Genomic DNA, 15,081 nt, shown 5'->3' on the forward strand with positions numbered 1-15,081 from the left:
AATCAACTATTAACTAAAGTTTGAGTGACTTAATACACTTAATTCAATTACTCATGATGATTATTAAAAAATGTCACAAGATCTTCTTTGTAAAGTTTTTTCCATGAAAAAATTGCATTGTTGACAAATAACATGTTTGCAAGTTTTTTATAGCGTGCTGTCTGTCTTTGAATCATCACTTTTGTAGTTAAATTTCAGGCCATACTTCACTGTAAATTGAAACACTTACATGCTCAGCAGCTGTAATACTTCTATGACGATCTGACTAACTCCCAACTTCCCCTGCAGACCCTCCCTCAAACACCACCCCTCGCACTGCAACACACCAGGATTGGGCCGGTCTGACACATCACGTCTACTCATGAGTCATGTGTAATGAGGAGCAAAAAAACAACATTCAAGAACAGGACAATGTGTCATGAAGCTCTCATGTTAAGGGCGCAACACCTTGAAGCCACTTGGCTGAAAATCACGAGATGTTTAATTATTGCCTCCTTACATTAGCTCGGATCTTCCCCCCTCGGGCATCAGTTTGGGGGTCAGGCTATGGGGCGGTGGGGAGGAGAGGGGGCCGACACTGGTGGAGATGGTGAAGAGGAATAAAAACCCCTTCATTACCCACACTCTCTCCCTCACTCTCTCTCTCTCCTACCGACGGCAGTCCAGATCAGGAATTACAAATGATATCATGACAATTTTTCACGCTCTTCAAACCAGTGATGTTTTACCGACTCATTTGCTATGATACCTTGTTACGGATCCAGCTGTGAATCAGGGACGTGTCATGGGGCTAGAAGCCCACCTCCTGCTGAGCCTGGCCAATGACCTGGAAGGCAATAGGGGATGCCAGTGCCTGCAGCATGTGCTGCACTGACAAAGCAGCAGGGCACCGTCAAAAACCCTCTCATACAAACTTTGCAGATCACTCCGTTTTTAACAGATGAGTAAGCACTGGTGCTGACTTTTTTCCTCTGCCCTTACACACGGTTTATGGATTTCCCCTCACCAGTCTGTGGCTCTGGTTGACGCATAGCAAAGCCCGTGCCCACAAGGGGGATAGTGTAGTGGTGGATCTGGGGTGGAGGGATGCAGATAGCATGTGGCAGGGTCACTGCGCAGGTTAAGCAACAATTCAGCTGAGTGCCTGTAAAGGAAGTGGAGTATGGTTGAAGAAGACCAGCACACCAGCTAAAAAGGCCACACAATCCAGATTAAACTTTGGCCTTTGAACAGAAATTACAACATCCCCTCTTCGCATTCAGTTGTTAAGTTTTCGGACTTTAACATGAGCAAATATTTTGCAATACTCCTTTATCTCTTCTTGCAGTGGCAGATCACCAAACAGGAACATTTAGAGACATTTCTCCAAAAAACACATCAATCCCAAACAATGCGGCGTAATCCAATGAGACAAAGCAACAACTTAATCCATTCATTAATTTTTGCATTCTTCAACAGGAATTCAATGAGGTTAAGGTTGTTTGGGTTTCCAGATGAGAGCCCTCACGCAATCCCAAGCCCCGATGACTTCTGCATTACTAGAATGATGCGGCCGGGACTGATGGAGCTGAGTGTGTCAGGAGGTATTAGCCTTCACAGCCCAAAGCTGGTGGACAAAACCCGACTGCGCCCCCTGACCCAATCCACCGTCAAGTTACTGACCCAGCAATCATGGGAGAAACAGAGAGAGAGAGAGAGAGAAAGGGAATGCTATAAACACAAAAAAACATGTTGGGGAGAACCAAAGTGAGCAGAAATAGAAATGGAGAGAAAAGGCAGAGAACAAGAGAGGGAAAGACAAATACTGAGCCTTTGACTTTTCTGCATGCATGTTACCCAAATCACAGGAAATGGTTTTAAGGGCTTTTTTCCCGTTCGGTTCACTCTGATTCCCCCTCTCTCACTTCATTTAACTGAATTAATGAGCAGGTCCAGCCAGACCACGAATATTACCTTCCCTGGGCACCCGTTATTTTGTTCAGAGATTGAGCTTTTGTTGTTCAGCCACTATGATATTATAATTTTACCATAAATAAACATTTTCACTCGGGTTTGCCTTTCAGGGCATCGCCGAGACTTCTGTGGGTAGGACACAAGCTGTAGGATAGTTTATGATGCACGAATGGCGGATAAAGGTGAAAATGACGGCGCTGTTTTTTTTAATTATCACGATCTATGCCTTCTAGTGTGGTGTCACCAGTGTTCCGTTGAACTTGTGAATGAATGTTCCCATAGTACTCCTCTCAGCACTCTGACACGGAGCAAACACAGTGGGATCGTGGCCTCGCAACACGACACTGGAGGACCGAGCTACACCTACATCAGAGAGGACCTAAAGCTGTGTACACATAGTTCACCTCAGGACAGACCTGCTTACAGCACAATGTCAATGCTGGCCTCCCTCTGTGCACTCTGTTGAATGCGTCTCTGTGATGGTACAGTAGACAGAGTTCCCATTGCACGCTGCGGGCTATATATCATGTACAGGATCCAGTGTTATAGCAGTAAAAAGCGGCTTAAAATGTGGTGCATTTATTTAACTGTGAAACCCAGTGGCATGACTATGCCTGCTTATTTCCATATGTTGTACATCCCATCTGATTTATGAAATGATATGAGTTCATTCATTATTCATATTGGTTGCGGAGTTATTACCATTTCCCCGTCAGGCTTGCCACTGACACCGTAAACATTATGAAATCACAGTTCGCCCAAGGCGTTGCTGCTGCTGTGAAAAGTGGTCACAATTGACTAGTTAGCACAGGCGTGCAGTACACTGGAGACAAGCACTAAATGCCATACAAGTGACCCGTGAATTTTTAATACAAGCAAAGTGGTGACAATAAGACAAGTGACAAGGAGGGAAAAATGACTGTGGAACTGAATATTACTGAGGCATGCTCTGCTTAAAACTCTGGGTCGAGTCCTGTTATTACTGTGCCCTGAGCTAATACAGGAGCAACAGTACCATGCCCTCGATCTTAAAGGGTCCACTCCACTAATCTCACGCACTAGAGTGTGTTCACAGGTCTTGGGAAGTACTACAGTACTACTGTCTTTTGCGGCTCCAGAGGAAGCTGCATGTGATTTGCATCTAAATCTAAAGTGCCTCCAGTGATGTCACTCAGTGGCAGGTTGCATTGTGGGTGATGTTGCGCTCCAATAACTGTGTTGGTCTCACAATGGTAGTACGATAACACATGGTCAGAATCGACAGAAATACACCACGCATTCTTCTTTCCTTTCAAAACATGGCTCCTAAGCAACAGCAGGCTTTATACAACTTTTTTCACATGTGCATTAGCACTCCCCAAGACTTGTAACACACTTTAATTTGTAAAATTGGTGGAGTTACCCTTTAATGCAGTCCAGGTCCTGACTGCCATGTACCCGCATCGGGACCCCAACATGCAATCAGCAGGTCCCATCTGCAGATGTCCTACCACGATCATGAAGCTAAATTCTGTTAAAATGAATACGAATTTCACACCACAGCGGACTTAGTTGTAAGCTAATTTGTCACAGGCTTATCATGGCCTATTCATCACTGATCTAGTAATTACCAGAGTGAGCTACAGGATAACCCCCCTTTGCCCCCCTCTTTTCTCCCCCCAGCGATGGTCAGCCTGTAAAACCAGGATGTGTTGGCACCTTTATGATATAAATACTCACACACCCTGGGCATAAGAAAGCTGTCAACAGAACATTTGTTTTCCATTTTTCACCACCCAAAGCACTTCAAGCTGAGGGGGGAAAAAAGGAGACAAGGCGTTAAAAATGTACCGCAACACTAACTATTTTGCCCCTTGGTGAATTTCGGTACTTAAACAGATGGGGCTCGAATTGGTTCCCTTTTATTTAGTGCAACGGGATCGTCCGAATTTCCATTCAGCAAGCTCTCACCTCCACACATGCCTGGTTGTGGTTGGCACATGCAGAATAAAGGCATAAAACACACAAGCTGGACATGCACACGCGCTTGATTATGTATGTGTGCTCACACCCACAAACACACATGCAGACGCGCACACACACGCACACACAGCAGCTGCTATCGCTGTTCTCTCTTAATGCCCATTCATCACTAAACTTTCTGCTGATTGGAAAACACAAGTGCATGTCAAGTGAACTGAAAGACAAGGGGTGTCAGAGGTGCGTGAGCTGACCCACGCATGGAAGTAAGCTGTGATGACCCCCACTCTCCACCCTCCCCTCCACCCTACCGTAAATAGATCAAAGCACATCTGTTTCTGTGTCCAGCAGCCACACATCTATAATTGCAAACTGGCCTTAATGGCTTAGAGCGACCCATCAGATGCTAAGCAGTTTGGACACAGGAGATGCTAAAGCATATGAGCGGAGCGCAACCATCAGTAATCGCTGGACAGGGAATTCTCTGGAGCCACAGTGGCGGCTGTCTGGTCTCTAGCTGACTGAAATAGATATCACAACTTCAGCCCAGGGACGGAGGCCCTGAGGGGCCGGAGCTGACCACACAGCTGGGCTTGTGGAGCAGGGGTAGACTAGTGGTCAGAGGCAGGGGTGCCACTGGGACCAAAGATAGGTGTTGAGAAAAAGTTGTACTATTATGGGTGAAGAGGCTGCATTCACAGGACACAAGGAATTAGTTTAAAAACATAGCAGACACCTAACTTAACCTAAAAGGTTGTGTTTTTGGCAAAAGAGAGATGCCAGAACAGTTAATGGTTTGAAATGAGGTCTGGGAGAGTCCGAGCTGGTCTTGGCTGAATGGATTAAACACTGAGTGACGAGAGAAGCCTCAAGTTGGCCAGTTGTCACAGTGTGACACTGATTCGGCCTAATGAGCGTAGTGCTGTCACCGCACATCTGCCTCTCATTCACTTGTAGAATCTGGCAGACTCTGAACCTGCTGGAGTCACCGCTAGATGCTGGATCTGGAGACACCTCCACCTCGGTGCATCAGCCCACGGTTGCCAGATTACCTAACGGGAGCACCAGACAAAATAGGCTGTGCCACAAAATCAAACAACAATAACAACACACAGACATTCTGAGTCATGATTTGTCATCCACCTAGAACGACAAGGCACGTAAAGACAAGACAGACAAGCGGTAAAAAAGTTTTAATGAATAAAGTAAACGGAAATGTGATCACAGTTTTGCAGCTGTATAAAAACACTGCATTTTTAGTGTATTTACTAGCTTTAGTTTCCTTTGGATTGCAGATAAATTCTATTGATTTCTTGACTAGAGTATATTTTTTCTCAAATCATTATCTTTTCCACATCCTAGTCAACAAACCTTATTCAGTGATAAGGGTAATTTCTTTGTCATGATATAATAGGGTAAATTTGAACTTAAATGATATCCCATTTAGGTGTCTTACATGTATCCAGGAAAGCAAATGCCACATTGTTTTTGCCTCAGTTGATGAACTGTTACAGTAATAGAAGTGGAGTGTACGTGGTAGATTTGAGCCTTTCTGTTGATCAGAAGAGACAACAAGACAACGACAGAGACTGTATGTCCTGTATGTGATAATGATGATTAGGTCGTGGTGTCTCTGATCTACAGAGGACAGCAGTCCTCCCATCTGTCCTGACTCTGAAGGCGTCTCTGTAGACCGTGCAGCTACTCAGAAATTCCTCATGGGCATCCTCGTGGAAAATAGCACAAAGGTTTACTAAACATCATTGTGGCGGTGGAACCAATTATTGTTAATATACATCAAATAGCCTCAGCCGAGTCCGAGAAACAGACTGATCACTCCAATAACGGCAACTGTCAGTCTGCTCCCCACTGAAGAGAGCTGTTGAAATAATTAGTCCATGCCCTGTGAATAAAACAATAATACAACAGCCAAGATGACATCCAAAATATGCACATCGCCTCAGATGACCTGAAAACCTGCCACGGCACGAACCGTGGGACAAGGCCACGTCTTCAAACGCAGCCCCTGTCACTGGCCACAGATGAATACAAGCTTTGTTTAAGTGTAATATGTATATGTTTGGGGAACGCACTGAAGAGGAACGGTGATCAAAAATACAGCAGTTGTTGGCTCAGTTTTTGTTTGAACTTAGGTTCATTAGTTCAGATCTATGCACTCTGCCTCTACGAAGCTGTGCTAACAATTTGCTGCACCTCTGCTTCATTAATGTTTAAAACTGGCATTTAGAATATCATTTCTTATAACATGAAAACATGAAAACATAGCAAAACAGCTGTCATGTTGGTATATGTACAGTGATAACATCAGTGTTAAAGACACAACACAAAGCATAAAGTAAAAACCACCAGCTCTCGAGGATTGTTTTTTTTTTAATGCAGATCCTGAAGATGGTGCTGCTCAGCTGCATTTCTCATCTACTCGTGTTTTTGAATTTGATTTTACCAGAAGAACCATGAGCCCAAAACCACACCACATCGAAAAGGACAGTTTTGCAAGACTGGTTTCAGGTCCTGTATCCATGCTGCTTAAAAATCCCAGCGCAAGTCACTGAATCCCTACCAGCCCTAGGGGTCCTGCACTGTACTCACCTGCGGAGAGGAGTTGGTTAATTGGCACAAGTCCTTATGATGTATCACGCTGGTAATAAAGTAGTCTAAAACTAGTAGTAGTAAATAATTCAAGCTACAGATACTCACTTGTCTGTGTCTGCATCATGTGTGTTTGTTGTCAGTATGATTACGACCACCGGAGCTTGTTTGTGTTGACGACAGTTTCTGGCCCGTATTCATTATTCAGCATTCATTAGCTCAGAATACACCACTGCATGTGGATGCGGTCATGCTGCATCAACGCTGTAAATGAACTGTGCATGTAAGTTTCTAATTACTCTGTTATGTAGTATGAACACTTGTGTTAATGTTTTCCAGCTACTGTAGCTCTGTGGCTGTTACGCGAATCAAGCGCTCGGCATTCAAGTCACCTAAAATAGTCAAGTACAGAAGATACTGTTTGTGATTTGTCAAGTGGAGAGTGGTGCTTTTGAATACTGGTTCATAAGAAATGTCTGATCGAGTTTGGTTTTGTCAACACCTGAATTGATCCTTCTCTGTTTTGATCAGTTTCAGGGCATATTGATTGCTTGGACAGCGAAAACAAAGTACTTTTTTGGCCACTGCATCTACAGATGAAGGGAAATGATCAGGAGAAACATCACTGAAGACTGAAGAAAAATAATGTTCCAGTGCTTTTTTTTTTTTTTTTTTTTTTTTTTTTTTTGCTCTACACCCTCTCCTGGTTTTAATGTACTTTAAAGCTATTCTTATACTGCAGTAAGTCATTAAATGACAATAATACCATGTCTTGGTTTCCAGCAGTGGCGTAACCTGAAAAGCTTTCTGTTCAGAACTGGGCCTTCAAATCTTGATGTGTGTGTTTCATGTGCTGCATCATTTTCTTTTTGTCTGAAGCTCCAACAAAGCTTTTTCTGTCACTGTTTTTGATAAAATGCCCAAAGCTCAGGAGCAACTTCTGAGGTAGTAAAGAAATGATGCCTCTGGCACCAGTGATCAGACCACTAAAACACATTAAACTCGGTCCCTTTTCAAGTCTAAACAGTCAAGAAATCCCTATATATGCCAATCAGAGAGCTTCCCATCTGTGGGGCGCTCTTGTGAGTTGTGCATGTGTGTGATGAGCCTATTAAACGGATAAGTTTTATGTACCATGACACTCCTACATGTGGGAGAAAGTGGAATTCACAGCGTGTTCACGGGTGTGAAGTCATGAGCAGTTCAAAAGGACACCCGGCACAATGAGCTGGTGTGTGTTTTTCACAACCGGCTTCACTAGTGTCAACACTGTGACATGTCAGATTAAGCAGGAATCACGATGAACGAAAGGGGTTGTAGGCATCCTTTAAGACGCCGTCCACAGACACCTGTGACGATGCGTAACGATGCTCCCTTCACACTCACACGGCTTCACCGGGCACGAGCACACCTTTCTCCTCCTGTCACTCTAGCATCACATAAAGCATGTCGAGTGGAGCAGTGCACTGGTCTCTGTGAAGCAGAGGGTTTAAAAGTGTTGGCCGTAAAAAAAACAACAAATAGCTCATCAGTGGTAAAGGTGACAAGCGTGAAGCAAAGTGTGAACGGAGAGTCTTCACGCGAGCGTGGTGGTGGAGTGGGGGACAGGGCCTGAGCCGGGCAGGCGGCGGCTGATGCATGGGGGGAGATGGCGATGATGAGAACAGACACGAGCCACATGAGGCCCCCTGACAATGCAGGAGTCCCCTGCGGTATGTCCAGCAGTCTGCTTATGCACGCACGCACACACACACACACACACACACACACCGGGACATGTATAAATCAGGCATGCACACAAGAGCACGCAAATTTAACACTAGAGCAGTGAGTTTGACAAATAAGAGGATTACATTTCAAAAATGTGGCACACGAATGTTGAACTTAAAGGAAAAAGTGTTTCAGACCTCTAGCATAACGCTGAAACGTGTTTTTGTTATTCTCTCTGAATGGCACTTTATGATTTTCAGTTTCTGATTCGTAATGATTGCACTCCCTCTAGTGGTGTTATGTTTTACTACAGTCAACTTTAGCGGCCTGCATTGCAACTGCATACACATAAAGAGTGATTTTATTTTACCTATTTGACTTGTCTGTCCAAGATGCAGAAAAGGCAACAGAAAAAGATATAAGAACAAGATGTTGGAAATAGGAAGTTCATTATAGTCTTCCTCCTGGTTTCTTTTAGCCATCTTACATCCAGTTGTTATCATGTGTTTGGTGTGTTTGGACCAGAATGCACTTTTATCCTGCTTGGATACACCCATCCTTTACAACTGAACACTACTGAGATATGTTCTATGCACAAAATTATAGTTGATTATCTTGTTCTTAAGCTATTTAGATGCTGTGTCGTGTGTTTTCCAGACATGGTCCCATCTTTATACAACAAGATCAATTTCTTTTTCTTTGTAATGTTCCCCTGTTGTTTGAGCAATACCTATATATATATATATAGTCAATGCAATTCTATTGATAACACATACCATCTCTAAAAAATCATTATCCATCAACACACTACAACACCATTGCTTTAGTTTGGCTGCTGAATGAGTTGACAGCAGCACGGTGAAGTTGGTTTGCTACAGCAGATTTAAATTTAAACTGTGTGGGGGAAGTTTCATACACAATTCATTCTGGCAGCAAAAAACATCCCAAATTTGGTTAGGCACCGTTTGTGGAACCACGCTGGCTATTCCACACATGTCGTGGACACCAGAAGTCATTCCCAGTTTGCCTCAGCAACACACCACTGGTCCCCCTCCACCATGAGGGTGCCTTTAAAACGATATGCCTTCTGGGGTGTTCTTTTATGGGCTGCAGTTGCGCCATTGACTATTGTATAATTCTCTTCAAATCAGTTTGTTCCCCCTTCTTACCCCCCCCCCCTCCCCTTTTTCAGCCCACCCCTGACTTAACAACCAGAAAAAGGTCACATTTCTGAGAAGTGACTTCCATGCATGTTCCATGCTGGGTCGTCACTTTCAATTTCCTAAGACCTTTCATGTCACACACCCATCAACCCAGAAAACTGCAAACACACTACACACGACCACGTGTGCCATTTTCACGCTGCTGCTGTGATAAATAAAAAAGAATAATGTTGAGCAAGATGTGATGTATTCTAAGCAATCCAGCACATTTGACTTGATTACATTTATTCATTTATAAGTGGAGAGTTACTTCAGACACAACAGAGTCATTGTTGCAGTTTCAAGCTTCACACTTACAACCACAGATATACAAAATGTATCATATTCGAGGTGAAAGGAGAAGTAAAAGTAGCTCTTTGGTGGTACTCATATGTTTACATTGTCATTTTGAGACATGAGATTGTGTGAGCAGAAGTGAGAATCCCCTTCATTTCATGTCCTCCTGTGCCACTGCAGTATTTAACACTGAGAGAGCCCCAGGACACCTAGCGAGCGCTCAACAAACGACTGTCTTTTCCTTTTCCGGCACGCCGTTCAGATGATACGAGATGTTTAACTCTGGGCACAAAATTAATGGAGCATGAAATGTAGGCTGAAGTGCAGCAGGCTCCTAACCTGCAGGTGACACTGTCTACATGAAGCTCTCATTGTGGCCTAAGTGAGCTGTATTATAACCGCATTTGACTGGTGACAATTAGTGACCTTTTGCCTATCCAGCAGCCATCCATTTCAATTACACCGACCTGGAAAGCTTTAGCGGGCGAGCGAGATGAGATACAGTAGCCAGTGTATTTCCTACTTCCTTGATAGGAATGTGTGTTCCATCAAATTTGTTTGAGGTTTGAAGGAATAATAAAAAAAAAAAAAAGTCTTAATGGTTATTCAGTTGTTCGTGTCGTTCCTTTCAAGGGTCCTGGCAATGTTTACTCCGCTGAGCAATTTTTTATTTTGTTTTCCATTAATATCAGCCGATGAATGTTTTCTTAGTCCATTAGTGGATATTTTTCACATGTCAGTCTCGCAGGAGACACTGCAGTGTCTTGTCAAAATGACCACCACTCACCCCCATTTTGATGAAGTGCTTTGGGCTCTCCAGCGCATCAAAGGCAACATCCGAGCCAGTGTGGACCCTTAGCGTTCAGAACTGAAAGATACACCGGCAACACCATCTCCACCTCCCTCCTCTCAGTCTTCACACACCTTGACAATAAGAATACCTTAACATCAGAATGCTGTGTGTTCATTTTAGCTAAGAATTCAATACAACCTCACTCACGAAGCTGATTGGAAATCTTAACAGAACCCAGCATATAATTGGTACCCATCTATCGAGCATCAGTGATATTGATGAAGGGAGGTTTCTGCACAGGGCCTGAAGGATACCGACAGACATCACCCAGCCACAGTCTGTCCAACCTGCTGCTATCTGGAAAAAGATATGGAAGTATCTGCATCCATACCACCAGACTGTTGGACAGCTTCATTCCTCACTGTGAGACTCCTAAACTCCCCTTCAACACTCCATCATGAATAGTTTATTTTTCTGACTTGATCATTGTGTTTCAATAGGTCTGCATAGTGTATGTGCACGTAGCTCAGGGAATTGCAACAAAAGTTCCATTACGCGATCTTCATTGCATAATGACAAATTGATTTAGAATCTTGAATAAGTGAAACAAAAAATAAGTTGTGAGTAATTGCAAACTGAGTCGGTTTGATTTGTGTGAAGTAAAGCTGCCGCATCTTACTTTGCTGAAGCAGCCACAGTTTTACCGGTATAAGTATTCTCAGAATTTGACACCACATTGTTTTTTTTGTTTTTTTTCAGTTTACATTGTTCAAGTTTTTAATCTTTTTTTGGGGGGTAGGTAGTTGAGATGTACATATAGGTTTAAGTGATTCATCCACACATCACAGGATTGTGACAGTTTTGCACAAGCGCCAGCGATACTTCCTTCTATATCTTCCATCACCAACTTCAGGCCTGCCTGTCTTCACCTCAGCCGCACACAGAAACAGACTTGAGAAAACCTCAGAGGCAGGAACGCAATATAAAACCTCACACCTACCTATCACTTCATCTAACCTTTCAAATTCACGCTTCGCTAACTGCAAGCAGTGTTGTGTACATGTGCACAGCTTTATTGAACACTAGCCTCCGTGTGTGTCACATTACATTTGTTTCTGTCCCAGTGATCATGATTTGTGCATTTAGCCCCCAAAACGTTAGATATTGTTGTTACGCATATGCATGTGTTAGACAGCAACTTCTATGAATTTGATTCGATAACACAATCAGTACTTGCTCAATCTCACTTTCGCTATCTATCCTTTTCTCTCTCTTTATCTTTATCTCTGTCTCTCTCGCTCTCTCTCTCTCACATACACACACACACACACACAAGCACTCAGGAGGACTTCTGTAATAACGACACAGTAAGAACAGTGGGGCTTGTGCTCATCTCGTTCTGTCTTCTCTCCGGTCTGAAGGTGGCGGCACAAATCTCTAGATGTCTCGCTGACGTCACACCTAAAAACTTTATTTGTATAGAAGCCTTTTCAAGAGGTTGTTGCAATTCACTGTCCTTCACAAATGACTGACATGTAAAAGTGACAGTCCCTCCCCCCCAAATAAAAAATGCATGATTTCCCTCTCAACTGTAGTGCTATTTTTCCATCTACAGTTTGTTGTGACTTTCAGGGCTTTGGAGATATCAGCAGTAGTGATGTCTGCCTTCTCTCAAAGAAAATGGAACTAGATGACACTTGGTTTGTGGTTCTCAAAGTGCCAAATAAATACATTTAAAAACTCTACAGCAATGTCTCTTTACAGAAACATGACCTGGTTACTTGGGCTAACCCACTTCCCTTGATGTGATCAGTCTCATGTCAAAACATGTTTGTTTTTGTTTTTTTTTTACCAAACTACACCTGCCAACCATATCACTGCAGAGTAGGAAGAGTCCATCATCTACTTATGGACTAGCGTTAGATAGCTAAGGTAGCTAGCCTCTTGTCCATGATTAGGTGCATGCTTCCATGTGCACAGTGATACAGTTGCTGGGTGTAGCTGGTAGAAAGAAAATAGTTCTTATATGAAACTGCTCACAACAAGGTCATTGGTTTATGTTAAGGAACCTGGTCATGATTTCTGGAAAGAGATGTGGCTATTGAGTTTTTAAAAGGTTGATTTGAGCACCACAAGCCCAGTGCCATCTAATTCTATTACACTGGCAAGGAGGCAGACATCTCTTCGGCCAGTGTCTCCAAAACTAGGCAAGGCACACCAAAACAATTTAAGAGGATAATAGCACTACAGGTAAGTGAGCTAATATTTATTCTTTATTTTGTTTCAAACTGCAGATAATATGCGAGATTAAAATGATAATGAAGATGATAAAAGTGAAATGATGAAAACTAACAGGCATTCAAACAGCATGTGGCACTGTTTTATGAATATTTAGTAAAATACACTATTCAAAAAGAGAGGACTGTATATCAGATTTGTTTCACAATTGTCAGTGACAGGCCATGAAACAGTTTCTGCACAGTGCAATAAGTAACTACTGTGGTCACAGTATGACAAAGTTTGACAGACATGTGATGTCAAAAAGGAGAGGTGGGATTTAAACACTCAACACAGCCTTCTTAGAGGTACTTCAAGCTCATTTTACATCCACAACCACCTGACTCAGGAGTATTCACAGTGAATGAACTTGCTGGAACCCTGTCTCTTGTTGTGAGTATGTTATAATCTGATGATTTTTCTCTAGTTCAGTGCTCTCTTATTCCTTTGCACATGCACATTGTTTAATGTATAATGATTTGCAATTGACTTTGTGATCCTTTGCTCAAAATGACAGGTGGGATGGCTGTGGAAAATATCACCCTGGACGCAGCAAGGAACTCTGTGAACGACAGCGGCTGTGACGTGTTTGTTTACCAGAGAGCCGCAGTGGTCCTCTTCCCTATTTTCTACTCTGTTGTTTTCATCATCAGCGTGTGTGGCAACAGCTTGGTTCTCTATGTCATCTGCCAGAAGAAGCAGAAGTTCAACTCCACTTCCATCTATCTGGTCAACCTGGCACTGTCTGATACCCTGTTCACACTGACGCTGCCTGGCAGAATCACGTACTACATTCGCCACTATGACTGGCCCTTTGGTGACCTTCTCTGCAGACTGACCACACTTCTCTTCTTTGCAAATACCTATGCAGGTAATAATGCTCTTGGATGCCAGAGCACTGTCACATGTTTACATTTATCTTGTGTGAAAGATTTCAGCATTTACAAAGGACACAAAAAAATGTAATAAGCCAGCTTAAACTTGCTTTAAAGTTTTATACACACGAATTATATTAAGTATAAAAAGCTTTTTGACAAAAATGTAAAGGTATCAGATTGGAGACCATGGGTGGTGGAAACACCTTCTCAGTATGTGCTGTCATTTCCACCAGGTATTGGCTTCATGACCTGTATCAGTCTGGACCGATACCTGGCCATGGTGCACCCACACCGGCTGCAGTGTTTGCGGAGTGTGAGCGTGGTACGCAGGGTCTGCTGCCTGGTCTGGGCTCTGGTGTCCCTGCAGGTAGCCCCTCTGCTGTTCCGCAGCATGCTGCACGAGCACCAGGACAGACGAACCTGCATGGAGTACTTCAACTTTGATGGCTCCCGCTTCACCCCTTATCTCCTGCTTGTGGCCTGCGCCTTCTCCTTCTGCTGTCCGCTCATCATCATCATTGGCTGCTATACCAAGATCAACCTGAAGCTGCGAGCTGTGGCCAAGCAGAACTCCGTGACTGGTCGATCAAGGAGGAATCACAGGGCCAACACCATTATTCTTCTCATCCTCCTCACCTTTCTCGTATGCTTCAGTCCTTACCACCTCAACGTAATGCAGTTCATGTCGAGAAAGATACACCACCAGCCAACCTGCGAGGAACTGAGGGCCTTCAAGGTGTCTTTACAGGTAGGACCTGTTAGTTTATTTTGTTTCAAACATTCCCCACCAATTTTCCTTTTTCACAATCTATCTACCTCTCTATCTACCTACTCGCAGATTACCGTTTCCCTGATGAACTTCAACTGCTGCTTGGACCCAGTCATCTACTTCTTTGCCATCAAGACCTACAAGAAGCGGGTGCTGAGCCTCTTTAAGGACTATCTGTACACGTCTGGTGCTTCCTCCAAAATGACAGCTGAGAACAGCAGCAGCAACACCTGAGAGAAACCACAGCTGAGCTTGCAGGAGACATGCTAACAACAACCAGTGGCACAAAGAAGACCTAGTTTAAACCCAAGAATGCCTATTTTAGTCTCTTGTGTTGACACTCTTTTGGAAATGACTAACAAGTCTTTCACTTAAGATACTGTGACAACTGTCCATGTACATGTGCAGTATATGTCGATAAAAGTACAGGGAAGATCATATTTGCTAATTTGCAGCCGCTCCCACCCAAAGTGTTGAGCACGATGAATGAGAAAACTGCATACAATTTATTGTTCCCTATCTGTTAATCTTTTTTTTTTTTTTTACATCAAAGTGTATCTTATATACTGTCTTATTTGTATCGCCTTTCTTGCTCGTGTGTGTGCCATGCATTAGCAGTTTTGTCACACAGTA

General features: G+C 43.3%; 1 protein-coding gene across 2 annotated transcripts; it reads left to right on the top strand.

Annotated features, from left to right (window-relative positions):
• The first annotated feature begins 8,180 nt into the window (after positions 1 to 8,180).
• si:ch211-184m13.4 (uncharacterized protein LOC798560 homolog) lies at positions 8,181 to 15,081 on the top strand. 2 transcript variants are annotated; one of them, XM_037109936.1, is made up of 4 exons: positions 8,181 to 8,234; positions 13,319 to 13,672; positions 13,913 to 14,427; positions 14,518 to 15,081. In XM_037109936.1, the coding sequence occupies exons 1-4, from the start codon at positions 8,201 to 8,203 to the stop codon at positions 14,680 to 14,682; spliced, it is 1,068 nt and encodes a 355-aa protein (XP_036965831.1). In that variant the 5' UTR covers positions 8,181 to 8,200; the 3' UTR covers positions 14,683 to 15,081. The 2 variants fall into 2 exon arrangements, with proteins under 2 accessions (XP_036965831.1, XP_036965832.1); XM_037109937.1 differs by lacking the exon at positions 8,181 to 8,234 and adding an exon at positions 13,140 to 13,194.

Source organism: Acanthopagrus latus, chromosome 9, assembly GCF_904848185.1.
Source record: "Acanthopagrus latus isolate v.2019 chromosome 9, fAcaLat1.1, whole genome shotgun sequence".
In the NCBI taxonomy this organism is placed as follows: domain Eukaryota; kingdom Metazoa; phylum Chordata; class Actinopteri; order Spariformes; family Sparidae; genus Acanthopagrus; species Acanthopagrus latus.